Below are 16,646 nucleotides of genomic sequence, written 5' to 3' on the forward strand. Positions count from 1 at the left end.
ATATATATATATATATATATAGTTTTATTTGTATTTTTTTTTTTTTTTTTTATATTTATATATATTGGGGTTTTGTTACTATTTCTGTAAGTTATTATATATATATATATATATATATATATATATATATATATATATATATATATATATATATATATATATATATACATATAATAGTATATAGATATAAATTAAATAACATAAATAGTAAGAAAACCCAAAACATTACAATATATATATTCACAGAGTAATTTGTTTTCAAATCTCAGGTAAAAAATTTAATTTTTTAATAGTGAACTGCTTGGTAAATATACACCTATGAAATTAAATATTTTGTCTAATATTAATATTTTAATATTTTTTCCTTAATTTTTGTATTTGTTTGTACCAGAACAAAAACAAAATATATAAATAAAAACATTTAAAAAACATTATGTAAAATGTGATTAAATCTGTCAAAAGGTTGTTTCTGGATGTGACTAGCACCTGCTTCTCCTCATATCTATCTGATATATATCAACAGTAAGGCTAATTCACACCCCACCAACAGCACCGACCAATGGCAAATATCATCAGATTAAAATATGTCACTTTTCAGACATTCCATGACCCAAATGAATGGCAACTGAACATATTCAGTTGGCGAAAACAAGTGCCGACCAGCAACAGACGCCAACAGGGGTATCCGACAAATACAGACAAAAGTGTCCATTGCCGTTGATCAGCATTTGTCGGTGCAAGGTGAATTAGCCTTTAGAAAGGAGTAACTGAAATTTATTTTTAATAAGATCCCTGATCATTTTGGCTACCATAGGGCACTTATATGGAAGGCTCTAAGACACTAACATTATCAGTGAATTTCAGAGGGGGGGGAAATATTTTAATAAACATGATATGACCCCTTTAACTGCTTATAATACAATGGGTCTGAAGAGAAGACATGGGCATTTCAGGTTTTATGGGATTTAGTTGAACATTTTGGCAGCACCTGAGATACTCACACATCCTGTCACCACATAGATACAAGAACAACTGAGGCTTCAGCAAAAACTGTCCCAAGATTCAGTCTGTAGTAGGTCCTGAGACATCTGATACAGGACTCAAGACTCAGTTGTTCTAGTTTGTTGGACACAAATATGACGGCCCTGTGACCTACCATGTTTATGAATAAATGATAGTCCCTGCAATATCTGAAAGCTTATATTCCTGACGACTGACTCTGGGAACAATTTGGTTCTGGAGACAGAGAATCAGCAGAGCTGTCAAAAAGTGCTGTTCATTAAGCACAGTGACAACCATTTCAAAATGTTTTGACCAAGGTTGAGTTTGACTTCAAAGGATAGTTGTAAATAGCAAAAAAAAAAAAAAAAAAAAACACTTGTATGAGTTTCTTTCTTGTGGTTAATCAAACAGTTTCTGGTCACCATTAACTTCCATAGTATTGTTAATATTGTTTATAACATTGAACTATTCCTTTCCTTTGTATATTAAAGGGCATCATGGGGACTTAATAATAAGAAATAGCAGATGGAATATGAATCTCTTCATACCTGTCTTTCATGAGCTGGTAGAGGTTTTCTTTCATGTATTCAAAGACAAAGTACAAGTGGTCATTCTCTCGTATCACCTCCTTTAACTTCACCACATTAGCATGATTCAGTTTCTTCAGCGACTGCAACACAGAAATGAAGAATACCAGCAGAAACACTATGAACCCCCAGATTTTACAGTTGTGCCTGTGTCCATTTACACCGTGTCTTAACCAGCTGCGACAACAATATTTGACAAGCAAAACAATCTATTTTGGCAACATCATGGCTGGGGGCAAAAATAAAAAACTATGTACACAATGACAATGATAATCTGAGTTACTGATTAAGTGCTCTGTATAATCTTAAGGTTTATTTTTAGTTTGAATATCATTGTGCGGGATATTCCATAAAAAGTGACAATAGATAATATATTCATTATAGTTTGAAATTAAGGAAATTAAGCAAAGAAGAACTGTGAACTCTGTACAAACAAGTCGACACCATGACAAAGACTGTATCTGTAAATATATACATATTTTTAATAATGTTAAAATCTTTAATAATTTAATTTAATTATCCATTTTATTGTCAGATTTTGTAGTGTCTTATAACCTTGTCACAGCTGGTGTGGACAGGCAAACTGTTGTCGCATTGTGGTAAGGGCATAGTGTAAATACTAAATGTCTGATGACAATTTTTAGTTTTTAAATGATTAATGAAGGCTTCATATGTGTCCTCTGAGAACGTACCTTGACTTCCCTCAAATTCATGCACTCCTCCCAAGAGTAGAACTTCCTCTTCATTCTGTGAGAAACACAATGACCAATATATCTCCATGGTTTCATTACCAACAAACTGCTAAAATAAACCAGTCAATTATCAAAATCTACCTCCCTATTATGAAACAATGCAAATATTAATATTGCTTACATAGTTACTTTAATTTAGCACTAGGAATCAGTTTTACAGTCTCACAATTGATTCAACACTCATAATTTATCAATGTATCACAATCAACACAATATCAGCGTCATCACTGATCACAGAAGTCTCCATGTGGCATTTGTGTAGTAAAATGTTCCTGTTAATTATTATGTATAGTTATATGGTGCAAATGAAAATTCTTCAATATATCTCTTACTTGTGTTAATTTTATGAAAAATAAATAAATGCTTTAGCCTAATTATTTTTAACTGATTTTTACATTTTAGTTCTTACAATTAACTTTTTAAATCATACTTTTTGGTTTCTATACTTGAGCAGCCCTTGTCTATGTTTCTACATTTACATTTGCATTTAACCATTTATAATTTAGCAGACACTTTTATCCAAAGCGACTTACAAATGAGCACAAAAGAAGCAATCAAACCAACAAAAGAGCAACAATATGTAAGTGTTATAATAAGTCCTGGATAGTTTAAAGCAGTAGCAGGACAAGTGCAAGATGCACATGGAATTATGTAAAAGAGAGCAGAGCTGACACTGAGGAAGGCTTGGCCACATTCACTGCTTTCACCATCACAAATAGGGATGCATCGATCTGATACTCAGTATCGGTATAATCCAAATCTGATATAGTGTGTGTAAGATGTTTCACTGAGGAAGGCTTGGCCACATTCATAACGTCAGATATTTCAAGTGTTCTGGAGTGTTACATATCATAGATGAATATTTAATTAATCCGTAAATCGTCTGTCATCCTCCATTCAGCATATGAGTGTCGCGTACTATATAGATATAATTTAAAACTGTTAAAAGAAAAGGCTCAATAAAATATTGCACAGATATAATACACTACGCAGCAATATCTCTTCCCTTTTTTTATGAGGAGCTACGTGCTGTGACTCCGTGTTGCTTGAAGCTAGACATGTGCCGGTATTTGGCAACGCGATATATCACGGTAATGAATATGCACGATATTGTTATCGTGGGCCCTTCTAAATACCGTGAATGATTATACATTACAAATTATTCAGAATTTGGGATGCATTTTAAGGACATTATTCCCATCAACTGGTCAAAATGCACAACACCGCTGTATGCTGCTTGAAAGAAGTGTGCACTCTGATGTAAACAAGAACGCATGAGAAGCACATGGGGGAACGTGCTGAATGAAAGCACATTCATTCTCTGACAGCAGATGGCGCTAAACTGCAGAAAATGCAGCGATTACTCTGGAAACCCCATAAATAAAGCAGCTGCTACTTTCTAACACGTATTTAAATAGATTTAAATAGCCATTCAGATTTGTGTATTTGCGATGGTGTTCATCACATCACCAAATACTTAAATATTTAGACTTAATAGGCTATTCATTTTAAAAAAAATTTTTTACATTTTAATCTGGACTACAACATGCCCTAGGTATTGTTTGAAAGTGTTTTGATTCTTTATTGTTCATTTACACTTTACATTAGGGCCTCATTAGTTAACATTAGTTAATTCATTAGTTAACAAACTGCCAATGACAAATTCTTCTGAACATTCATTATCTTAGGTATTTTCCAATATTTAATAACACGTTGTTAAAATCGAAAGTTGCAACTGTGTTATTTAATGAGCTAACATGAACTAAGACTTGTATTTTTTAACACAGATTAATAACTTCTGTAGCAAATGTAGCTATTGTGAATGTTAATGCATTAACTAAGGTTAACTAATGAGGTCTTATTTTAAAGTGATACCTATTGGTCTTTTATAGTTCTTTTGCACTTTAATCTGTGTAAAACATTTAACTTTATATATTTTTTTCTGTATTGTTTTATTGTATTTAAATATTCATTTATTTTTGTTATAAAAAAAAAGTTATTAAACCTGTTATACTGTATTATGACCATATACTGTATACTGTGATAAAAGCATTAGCAATAAATCGCAACATGAAAATTTGATACCGGCATATCCCTACTTGAAGCGCATCATTCTGTGCATGGGATGCCCATACACTCATAAAAATAAAGGTGCTTCGCAAAGCCATAGATTAAGAACCTTTTTGTCTAAATGGTTCCATTAAGAACCTTTAACATCTGAAGAACCTTTCTGTTTCACAAAAGGTTCTTTTTGGATCTTTAATGTTCTTAAGATTATTTATGTTTAAGAAAGTTTTTGTTTTTTTAAGTATTCATATATATATATATATTCAGATTAAAAAAAATGGTCATGTCTATGTCAATGGTCTATGTCATCGCTTGAATTTTAAGAGTGTAAGGGTTTTGTGCTGCTCTGTAATGGAGCCATACCCTTTCGTATTATACTTTTGCGCAATGAAAGATTATCAATCTCTTTGTTCTGTTCTCTCTCTCACACGATGCTGCCTTCATTACTGTGCTATGCATTTAAAAGAAATGTCTTTTAATTTTATATATATAGGCTACTTGTTTTCATGAATGTATTTTACAACAATACAAAGAGCAATGTGTAACATTTTACCAGATTTAGTCCTACACTTATTAACTTTTATTTGTTTCCCACTAAATAATAATGTTGTTTCACTAAATGTTTTGTATGTTTCTCTTATGGCTTCAGACGTTTGTTCTATTCGAACATAAGTGCCCTTCATAAGTGGACATCACTGGATATTCCGCCATGATAACAGTTCGAAGCCAACGTATATATGTTCCTTTCAAAGTGCACTGAAGTGTGCAAGACATGAATTTAAATTGTATTTATTTACAGAGGTATATGATGTCACAATTGTCCATGTGTGAAGTTGTTGCACAGCGCAAATCCGTGAATGAATGTTCTGAAAAGAGGTAAACTTCAACAGATTTCCCCTGCTCAGGGAGTAGGGAGCAATGAACACTGTGTGGGTAAAGTGTCAATGGGAACAGTTCATCCACGGAGCTCTCTTCTAACGAGCTGATTATCTGAATCAGGTGTGTTATCAAAGAGAGATGTGCGAAAAAACAGTATGAGAAGAGGTGTAAAATTTCCATCACACACTTGAGGCATTTGACCAATCACAATGCTATGAATAGCTAGCCAATCAGAGCACACCTCGCTTTTCAGAACAATGAGCTTTGTAAAAAAAACAATGTGTTTCAGAAAGGCGGGGCATAGAGGAGAAACAATAATGTACAGTATGTGGAAAATAATGTGTTTTTGAACCTTAAACCGCATAAATATTTAATTACACCAAATACACAAAATAATGATCTTTTTAGCAACATCATATGACCCCTTTAAAGTTGATCAAATTTTCTTTGCATAATCTGATTTCTAAGTGAAAAAAATATATTTTCAATAAGAAAAAGAATGTTTGGCAATATAGGAATTTATCAGAATGAGGAAGTAAGGGCATTTGATGTGTCAGTCAGAATAAAAAGATGCTTTAGCGGCAAAAGAAGTTAATACATTTTTCTAAAAGTTTCACAAGTTGAATGACATGCAACTGTGAATGTGTTATAAGTTAATGTAGTTAATTTTGATTTCATGTTGACCTTAAATACAACATATTCAGCATCATCTGCACAATGCATGTGAAAATCATGTTGCATAACAGCTATACTAAAATGCCTTTATCTGGTGTATTTTTGAAGGGAGCAAAGATGTATCTTTCATTACCTATGATATCCAACAACCCTGTGCATTCAGTTTGGTGTCTGAAAAGCAGTTTTAGGTAGTAATTAGCAGTTTAATAAGTTTTTTTTTTTTTTTTTTAAGACTGCATGATTATTGAGGAGTCATGTGACGTGCTCATGAACCTAGTCGCACTTGAGTAGAGATCCGTACGTTTGGCCCCTTTTTGCTGATTTTTTTTTCATTTTATTTTAAGTTTTATTAATTAATAATACTTACCCTGATGGCACACAATCAGAAACAGCAGGAGTTGTCCCCTTCGGCTTCTCCGATTAAGAAGAAATCCAAGTTACCGACCACGGGCAATATGATGGACAAGATGGCGAACACTGTGGCGCACTATGGGGACATTCTCAGAACTGAGTTGACAGCGATGCGGAACGAGTTTGCTTCTCACGTGTAAGTTGTTCAGTCGCTATACTCTAAATTGGACTTTCTTAAAGGGGAGATGAGAGAACAAAAGAAAATTGTTGCAGGTCACGCTAGGCGAGTAGCTGCGCTCGAGCAACAGGTTGTGGATTTACAGGATCGTAATAGGCGCTGCAATCTGTGTCTGGTTGGATTGCCTGAAGGTTCCGAAAACGACAACCCTATGGGCTTTTTGAAAAGATTGCTAATGACGTGGCTCCCGTCTCTGGTGGGCAAAGAGATTGAAGTGGAGCGAGCACATCACGTGTACACAAGGCTCTCCTCAGATTGCGCTAAACCATGGGTTTTCATCTTTGAACTGTTGTGGGCTGCCAGACTTCATGCCCCGGTGAAAATATCCAACGGAGCAAACGCTGTTTATCTTTCCAGATTTTTCTCCGGTCACCGCAAAAAGAAGAAGTGCATTTGCGCCAGTTAGTTCTTTATCCTTCAAACAATGAAGGTCATTCTCAATCAAGGTCAACCTAAAATGCTATACTGCCCAGAAGCAGCAAAAGATTTTTTTCAGATCCCTTTCATCCACCAACTCTCTGTGAACTTCAGTTGGACATTTGCTGTCTAATCAGAGAAGAGATGCTCTAAATGGTTAAGTGACTGTCTCTTTTACTGTTCACATTAATGTTAACTTTTTAATTTAAATTGACTCCACACCATTTTTTCATGAATGACTTATGGGACCTCACCTTGTCCGTCAAACAAAGATGTTTACTGTTAGCTGCAATCACGGCAGCAAAAAATTTGCTAGTCAACCACTGGAATCCTCCTCACACAATGGACAGACTAATCTGGACTATGTATTTGTTGGACATCATCTCGGTGGAACTCTCAACTTCTCGTATACATGGGTCTAATGTAAAAACTGTAAATTTATGGATTTCAGCTTTTAAGGTTGTGTCATCTTTTCTAAAATCTTTGTAAAAATTATTTTATTGTTATTTATGTATTAATATTACTTAATTTTTCTTTATTATTATTGTTTCTTTTATTTATTTTTTTTTTTTTATTTTTTTTTTTTAAGTCTACCGGGGGTGGGACGTTTTGAAATGTGTTCTAAATTTGCACAGTTGCTTTTTGTTTTATACTACTGTTCCCAGAAGAAAATTTCAATAAACAGTTGTTAACAAAAAAAAAGACTGCATGATTATTTTAACTGACAACCATTTAAAGCATATATGAATTTGCTTTAAATGAAGTTTCTTTAGAAGGTGCCTTCATTAAAGTCAAAGTGACAATTAGCCTAAGGCACTGATGGGCTGAGGAGCAAGAAAGATGCCTTTGGTTTTGAACACAGCTTAATGGTTTGACGCACCTCTTGATGGCCACTAGCTCTCCAGACTCATTGCTTTTCCCCATCAGAACACTGCCGTAGGTCCCATCACCCAGCTGCTTGAGTGTTGTGTAACGGTTCATCTTCACTCTCACCCAGTGAAACAGTACTGACAGATGGACGTCTCTCCTCTCAGATCACCTGATCATATCTGTCCTGTAGATGAGCTTAAGGGAAGTGAAGCAGTGAACACCACTCCATCCCACTGTTGGCACTGGAAACAAATACAGAAAATAGAACACAATGCACTGTTTACAGTGTCTACTGAGTAACAGTACTGTATCATGTTGCTTAAATCTAATTTAATTGACATTAATCAATGCTTCAAAATATATCTGATGGCAAATTAATTTGAAGAACTAGTATTCATGTAATTAATTTGAAAATACATGTGCACAGTTTGCATATAGTTTGTTTATTAATTGAGTTTACAAATAATGTATCCACTGACTTTTTAAACAATGTAAACTCTCTATGAAAGGGAAGTTTTTACTACTGCATTAAGCAAGTTATGACATTTTTGAATTTAAGATTCCAAAGTCAAAAAAAAAAAAATTACAAAAAAAATAAAGTTAACAATAAGATCAGCAACAAAACAAATAGGGTCAATTTTGATTTAATTCCAACTTTAAAATTTATACTATTGTATAAAGCAATGTGTATCTGACAAATACTCCTTGTTGTTTCTCATTTAATATAAGATCATGAAAGCTTCATAACTAGTTAAATGTTGTCTAAAATATTTTGAAATGGAATACAGAATGTAACACAACAGGACAGCTATCCACGTAGTCAATAATGAGATCTCTAAAAGTTAATACTATACGGGGTATATATTAAATGTTAACCGAAAGTAAAATTAAAAAAAAAAAAAAGACTGTTTAATACTACCGGTTTAGGTATTTTTTTTAAGTAAAAAATCTGTTTAAATTAAAGCTGCAAGCAGCGATGAAAGGGCCCTCACACCCGGGCTCACCGCCACCCGGTGGCCATAGGAGAACAGCGAATGTGCAATATGCTTATAAAATGGTAAATATTGCCAAATAATGCCAAATTTCCTGCTGCCAACAGGTGGCACTATGATTATAACTGAAATATTGGCCTTAAGATCTGTTAAGGCCAGGACTCTTATAAAACGTGTGAAGTTTAAGGCAGGTTGGGCATTGTATGCATAAGCTACAACTTCCTGTTTCATAGGATTAATAGCATGCTTTAGCATTTAGTAAGTGTTCCTAGCATGTTTGAGAATATTTCTAGCATGTTTAGCACACAATGGCACATTTTACTGTGTTGCTAATAGTGCATAACAGTGTAAAACATGTTACTTCCTGTTGCCAGCAGGTTGTGCTATAACAATAACTAAATATGAGCATGTAGATATCTTCAGGCCAGGACTCTAATCAAACTTGTGAAGTTTGTGGCAGATTGTACATTGTATGCACAAGTTACAGTAATGCTCTGTTTCCCTGCATTAATAGCATGCTTCAACACTTAGCTTAGTGTTGCTAGCATGTTTTAGTATGTTTCTAGCATGCTGCCAGTGTATTTAGCACTTGCTGACACTTTTTAATATGTTGCTAGGAGTCCATAACAGTGTTAAACATGACACTTCCTGTTGCCTGCAGGTGGCGCTATGACTATAATCGAATACGAGCATGTTGATGTGTTTAGGACAGGACTCTTGTCAAACATGTTAAGTTTGGGGCAGATCAGACATTGCTAGCCTGAGTTACAGCAACTTCCTTTTTCATTGCATTAGTAGCCTGCTTTAGCACTTAGCTAAGTGTTGCTAGCATGTTTGAGAATATTTCTAGCATGTTGCCAGCCTATTTAACACTTGTTGATGCTTTTTAATAGGTTCCTAGGAGTCCATAACAGTGTTAACCATGTCACTTTCTGTTGCTAGCAGGTGGCACTGTGACTATAACGGAATTTGGGCATGGGCGTTTGTTTAGGAGAGAACACCTATCAAACGTGTGAAGTTTGAGGCAGCTCGGACATTGCTTGCCTGAGTTACAGCAACTTCCTGTTTCATGGCAAAACATCAAAATTTGTCAGGCCGCCAGGGACACGCCCCTTGACGAAAACTCAAGATCTTCCCAATTTAATGTCACAAAGGTCTTATGATGACCCTCACCAAATTTGAAGATGATCCGATTAAAACTATAGGAGGAGTTCGTCAAAGTACGAGGCATGGAACTGGCAAAAACTGCACAAAAATCGTACAGGAAATACAAAATAACGTACTTCCTGTTGGGTTTTTGATTTTCTACCAAGAGACATTTTTGTATGTAATGGTGTGTTACACGTGTACCGAATTTTCAACGTAAAACGTAGCTCGAGGCGCACTCTGTTGAAATTTTACAGGTGGCTCTATTGAACCATTTTGCCACACCCACTTCTGAAACCTATATCTAATTTAAATTTTCACCAGTTCTGACGCATGTGCAAAGTTTCGTGAGGACTGGAGCATGTTTAGGCCCTCAAAAATGCGATTCATTTGGAAGAGAATGAGAATGAGAATGAGACGGGGAAGAAGAAGTAAAAGAAGAAGAAGAAGAAACGGAGCAATTCCAAGAGGGTCCTCGCACCACGGAGCTCGGGCCCTAAAAAATGCTCTGTGGAAATATCTTCATGCAAACTGGGTGAACCTCATGTAAATTATGTATAAATTATGTAACCAAAATCATAAGAAAAGATGACATTGAACATTAAGCCTGTGTTAGGACAATTAAGACTTATTCATTTATTTATTTAGTTAGTTATATAGTTAGTTAGTAATTAACATGGTTTTAAATAGATTGTAGATTTTAACATGAATGTGTGTGTGTGCGTGTGTGTAGAACTACAGTAATGCAAACTGGGGGTAAAATATGTTCAATTATGTTGAAAACAACGTCACAGTGGAAAAACTTAATGGAACGTTAATGGTCACAATGCTTAATGGTTCTAATACCCAAAAAGAGGCTTCAGTTTATATACCCAAAACATAACAGGGTTGATCTTATTCATGTTCTTCAAAGACTTATTCCCCTGGTTTCACAGATAAGGCTTAAGCCTAGTCCCAAACTAAAATGCATATCTGAGCTGTTTCAGTTGGAAGAAACTTGCATTGACATATCTTAAAATGTATCAGTGCCATTGTTTTGTCTCAAGATGCACAGCAGAAACGTTTATAAAAGATACTTAAATGTCCTAATTGAACTATGGGCTAAACCTGGTTTAGTCTAAGCCCGAACTGTGAAACCAGGCTCATGAGATTCAATTTCATAAAAGACCTTCACATACAAGGAGACTTTTGACCAGCGCAGGGCAACACTTTAGGTTCAGGGTAAAGATTATATCACATAATTCAAGTCAATCCATATATATATATATATATAAACAGCAAACAGAAAAAAAACACATCTATCACCACTGCACTACTTTAAATCCCAGCACATTATTATGCACAAATTCATGACGTGAAAAGCATTCCGTATGGGAAAAATAAAGGTTCACAAAACAGATCTGTCAGTAATCTGGTTTAAGAAGCATTAGTGGATCTACAGAGGACACATGGAGTTAAGATGCTGCTCAAGGTCACTCAGTAAGCTGAACACGTGTGAATTAACATGGGGGCAGAAAATCAACCTATATACAAGCATAAAATGTTAATAGAAACACTAATTTACGAGTGTCTCGAGACTGCATTTAACGTTAAACATTACCAGCATTATCTGACAACCCTCGGGATTATTTATTAGTATTGCAACACAAAGACGTTTAATAAGCCGTTAGAGTTAAGTCATTTATTATTATTTATATATCATTATTATTATTCAGATTAATAATATATATTTATTAATCTGAAATGTGTTGTCATTTGACTCTTTTGGGTTGACTGTAAATGTTTTGCGCATTCACATAATCTTCCGCGCAGTTTTGCTCCGCAGACTCACCCGTTTTGATGGCACTCCTCCCTGATAATCGTTGCCTGTGTGTAGATATGACAGATGTGTTTGAGAGAGATACTACGTGAGTTTATCTCTCTTTTAAAGAGGTGTGATCCATCCTCACCCTGGCAACCGACACTCGCTACAGCTAACAACACACAGCAGCAGCCGGAAGTCAAGAGTCACGTGGATGCGCGAAGGTTCATGGGGCTTGTTGTTCAATTTTTTAACCCCTTCAGTTCTGCTGCTGACTCTGAATTTATATTCGCGTTTTTCATGCAGCATAACAACAGGGTCTCATTTAAAAGTAATAATAATTTTATGTATTTTTTTATACACCCAGTGTACTTAACCAAAGTTGGATATTACATTTTGTAATGTAGGTAATTAAATGTCGCCTTGTTTCTATACCTGGGGCCCGTTCTTCGTACCTCGCTTAATACATCTGAGATGATTTGAAAGATGCCAGATCTTCTAATCATGATAACTGATCTCTGACCATTCTGGTTCTTCAAACTAATTTTTTTAATTATTATAATTTTAAATGATTGTCCCCCGATTTATAGGGTAAATGGTATAGATTTTAAATATCAATTCCACTTAAAAAGATTCAATCTAATCCTGTTTACATTTAATAAGTCTGCTCCTGAACAGGTTACAGACCTGTTGCTATGACAGCAAGTCCAGGATGAGCTTCGAAGAACCAAATAATCCAAGATCATGCCAAATCGTCAACAATCAATTCCAGCTAACTGAGTTATCGACGTACATAGAAAAGGCCCCAAGGGTGTCCAAACCTGTTCATGGATCCCACTGCACCAACCCTAATTAAACACACCTGAACCAACTACTGAAGGTGTTCAGACTCACTATAAACTTCCAGATCTAGTAATGGGACGGTTGAAACCGAGGCTCCGGTGCAGTTTTCAAAGCAATATTGTATCACACATTGTGCTGATGCTTGTATCGAAATGACTATGAGTAATTGATGAAGTTTGAAGCTTCGAATGCAGTATCGGAAGGTCGGGACAGCTGGTTTGAAAGAATCGGCGCTTCGCATGACTCTTGTGTTTGACTTTACATTGACTTGGTTGTGTGTGTGTGTCTATACTTATTTGGGATTCAGTAGAATACATTAGAATAACCTCAACACCAGACAGAAACTGAATGTCACACCTCTATTGCATTTTATCATGTTCTATAGCTGCGGTCTCAGAGACCCCAAACAGTTCACCCAAAACATTTTTGCTACTACTCAATTATTAATTGTAATCACACACTTGTATATTTTATATTATTGATCAATATGTGAATCCGTTGACCGGACTACATATGACACGAGTTGGTAGATTAAAATCTTTTTCAAACCATCCTCTGCTCCGCGATGTTTTGTTAGATTTGGTGGAGAAACCAAGTCTGACCACCAGATGTCGCCAATGCGCACTGTGTTAAAAGCTTCGAGTAATGAACAAAGACAGTAAAAGAAATGGACACAGCGACCCCATTGGATTCAACGGAGACAAGTGAAGTCAATTAGAAGCACGCACTTCCTGGGGGTCGACTGTACTGCAGACTCAAACTGAGCTTGATGACGTAGATGTGATGTGAGCAACCTATCTGACAATTGTAAGTCTTCTAATAGCTGTGCCAAGAGAAATCTGAATCACCCACAGAATCTTGCTGAGACGGCGAGCGTGAACAGGAGCAAATTTTGGTAAGTATTCTGATTAATTATTTTGTCATTTTGCATAATCACAATCCCCCGATTGCCTCATAGACAGTAAAAGATTGCCTACGAGCTTCTCCTCCTGTCTCTACAGAGATTCGCAGGTTATGACGCAATCGTTAGCCTATTTTTACAAAAACTGCTTCTACTGGGCCATAACGTAAGATACAAGGTAATGGAGCCTTTTATACATGTTTGTGTTTCTTTAGAAATAATTAATGGACAAATGGAGTCTTTAAACACCTCAGATGTAAAGTTATTCGCTTTCAAAGTGACGCCAAAATGAATGGGAGTCAAGGGAATGCTAACAGCAGGTGGGGGTCCGCTAATCAATGGCGGCACCCGGGGAAGCTTCAATAAAATATGAAACCCTGCCCCCCTGGTAATGAACCATTTTTGGGCACAATTTCATGAAAGCCTCAAACGGTTCAGAGAGCCTCAATTTCCCTTCATTACTAAAATCTGCAGGATGTTTGCCCTCCACAAGCAGCCCAGCAAACAAGCCTGCACTGGCCCTTTACAGGCCCACTTACGGCTAGCCTAAGGGCCCCCAGCAGGCTGCCAGCGCAGCTCTGAGATTTTGCTCATTGGCAAAACATTGGCCCCTTAGTGCTGGTCATACACAGGCAGCTCTCACTATTAATCTACAACAGGGGTGCCCAACCTGGGGCAAGTTCAAGCTCAAACCGGTGCGCAACATTTTGTTACGGTTTCCAGTTTGAACGACATGGAGAGGATTAGCCTATCCTTCACCTGAAATGTTTGTCTTTTCATCCAGAAATGCGAGGCAAATGTTAGATCACAATAATAAGGAACCACAGTTTCCACAAATCCCTTAACGATTGGGATGTTCTCTTTTACTCTGGATGGCAAGGGCAGTGACTGTAACATCGAGCGTATTTTGCGGAATTAAACAGGTACCGATTTCATCAGGCTCCGAATATTCTTCAAAAAGAACACAAATTATGGCCTTCTCAGCTGCCATACTTACAATTCTTGCGTCATCAGAACAGGGTGTTCAACGCACCATCGTTTCACGTCTGGGGGATACAATACACGTTTTGTGGCAGGATTCCCCTGGTAAAATTCGCATTTTTGGGACTAAATATCACGTTATTGGGGTCGCATCAACCCGTGGACATGAAAACAACCCGCGGCAATAGTGTTAAAGTAGCCCAAATCCGCGGAAAAACCGCAGACTTGGCTTCAAACATCATCAATCACGTAATATTGTCTTTTCGATACAAACACCAGCAGTGTGTGATACAATAGTGCTTTGGAAACTGCATCTGAGTCTCGGTATCAATCGTCCCATCACTAATTTTAAATACTTTTCAGCTACTATAACTTGTCTTTGGGAAAAACAGTTATTAGCTATACATCTGAAATGGATTCAGACATCACATAACCAATACAAATATAGCTACATATAGCTAAAAATGTAAATACTATATATATATATATATATATATATATATATATATATATATATATATATATATATATATATATATATATATATATATATATATATATTAACAAAACCAAGCAATGTTCAGTAAGATCGTAGGATTTCGTCATGTGAAAGTTGATGTGTGCAAAGGTCTTATCTGTTGTACATGAATTTCCAAACACGGTCCATACCTCAAGTTGGCTGATAGCAAATTAAAAATCCAACATCTTGTAAATGAAAACACGCCACAGCTCTCAAATACCAGACTCTACCTAACCAGGAACAATCAAAAATAGTCCAGACTATGTTCTCACGTCAAAAATAACTTTTTACTCTCGTCCCGTGATTTCCCGAGCTGTTTCACCGACAGGTGGCGCAATCTGCTCACTCCAGTTGCATAAACATTCACCATGTTAAGACTAGTTTGACCAACTAGCAGCCAAGGGGTAATCAGCCTTTTCCAGTTCAAACTAGACCAAAAATGTATTTATATTGAAAATGGAGAATCATAATTTGTGTAAAAGAAAATGCCAAAAAAAAAAAAAATTAAATGTTATTACATGATTATTTTTTTTCCATCTAAAATGTATCTAAATATAGTAATAGGCCTGTTACCCAACATCAATATTTTGTCTCGATATAAATATGATAGTTTTAGAGGTTCACGTGATTAACTTAAGTGTACAGTATTTTAAAAGCTATTAAATGTTAGATTAAATTAGGATCTCAAAATGAAGTGATGTAAACAGTGACCTCATTAGCCTCAATTTTGCAGTGCATAGTGACAAACAGTTGTTTATGAAAGTACTGTAGTGTTTTTGTTGGTGTCTTGAAAAACAAAAAGAATATCAAAATAACTTTTTTCCTGTTGCAACCTACTATTGCTGTAACTATTATTTCTTAATGTCTGTGTTCTGCCTTAATATTGCATATAAAGCAAAAAAACAAAATACAGGTTCATACAAGTCACATATGTCAGAAGCTAAAATCTTATACATTTTGAAAAGTTCTTAAATTGGCCTGTCAGAGCAGCTGAAGAAGTTAGGCTAACTGTTTTTTAAAGAGTTATAAAAAATAAAAAGTGTCCTTAGTAAGATGTCCTAAATTTGTACCCAAATGTGAGCAAAACCTGACAAAATCTCTAAAAACCTCCCTTGTTTGTAAAACTGGTATAATGATTATTTATTTATTTATTTATTTATTTATTTATTTATTTATTTATTTATTTATTGTAAAAATGTATAAAGTTTTCTCTTAAGGGTAGGGTTATAAAATGTATAACTATCTGTACATTAAAACAATAAAAGTGACCCCATTTAGATAAGTAAACGTGCATGTGTGTGTGTGTGTGTGTGTGTGTGTGTGTGTGTGTGTTACTTATCATAGTCAGGATACACAGGTACACTGATCGAAAGACCTGAACGCAAGTCAAACACTCTTAACAGTCACAGAGGTCAAAGTGCTGTCCCACTGCAGAAGTGTTTACACCAAAATTATATGAATATGAGCAGGTGAAAGCCAGTGGGCCATACTGTTTGATACAGGTCTATGAAGGTCAGGCCGGATGGGCAGTGAGGTAGAAGATGTCATATGTCAACATTGTGGTAGTTACTGTTCTTTGTTTTTGCATTTTAATCGGAAGGGTTTTGTGTGGCCTAGGCCTCAC

At 35.7% G+C, this 16,646-nt stretch overlaps 1 protein-coding gene across 4 annotated transcripts in view; it reads right to left on the reverse strand.

Annotated features, from left to right (window-relative positions):
- Window positions 1–15,337, reverse strand: part of mak (male germ cell-associated kinase) — a 37,121-nt gene extending 21,784 nt beyond the window's left edge. For 2 of the 4 annotated variants that reach the window (XM_042714152.1, XM_042714149.1), the window contains exons 1-4: window positions 11,808–11,993; window positions 7,849–8,080; window positions 2,282–2,336; window positions 1,551–1,672 (exon numbers count right to left, since the gene is read on the reverse strand). In XM_042714152.1, coding sequence (XP_042570086.1) covers window positions 1,551–1,672; window positions 2,282–2,336; window positions 7,849–7,949 — 278 coding nt within the window. In that variant the 5' untranslated portion in view covers window positions 7,950–8,080; window positions 11,808–11,993. Of the gene's footprint in view, window positions 1–1,156; window positions 1,237–1,550; window positions 1,673–2,281; window positions 2,337–7,848; window positions 8,081–11,807; window positions 11,994–15,171 lie in introns of those variants that run through there. The other 2 variants (XM_042714151.1, XM_042714150.1) reach the window with 2 other exon arrangements.
- Between the last annotated feature and the right edge of the window lie 1,309 nt (window positions 15,338–16,646).

The sequence above is a fragment of the Cyprinus carpio genome, chromosome A24, assembly GCF_018340385.1.
Source record: "Cyprinus carpio isolate SPL01 chromosome A24, ASM1834038v1, whole genome shotgun sequence".
Taxonomy (NCBI): Eukaryota; Metazoa; Chordata; class Actinopteri; order Cypriniformes; family Cyprinidae; genus Cyprinus; species Cyprinus carpio.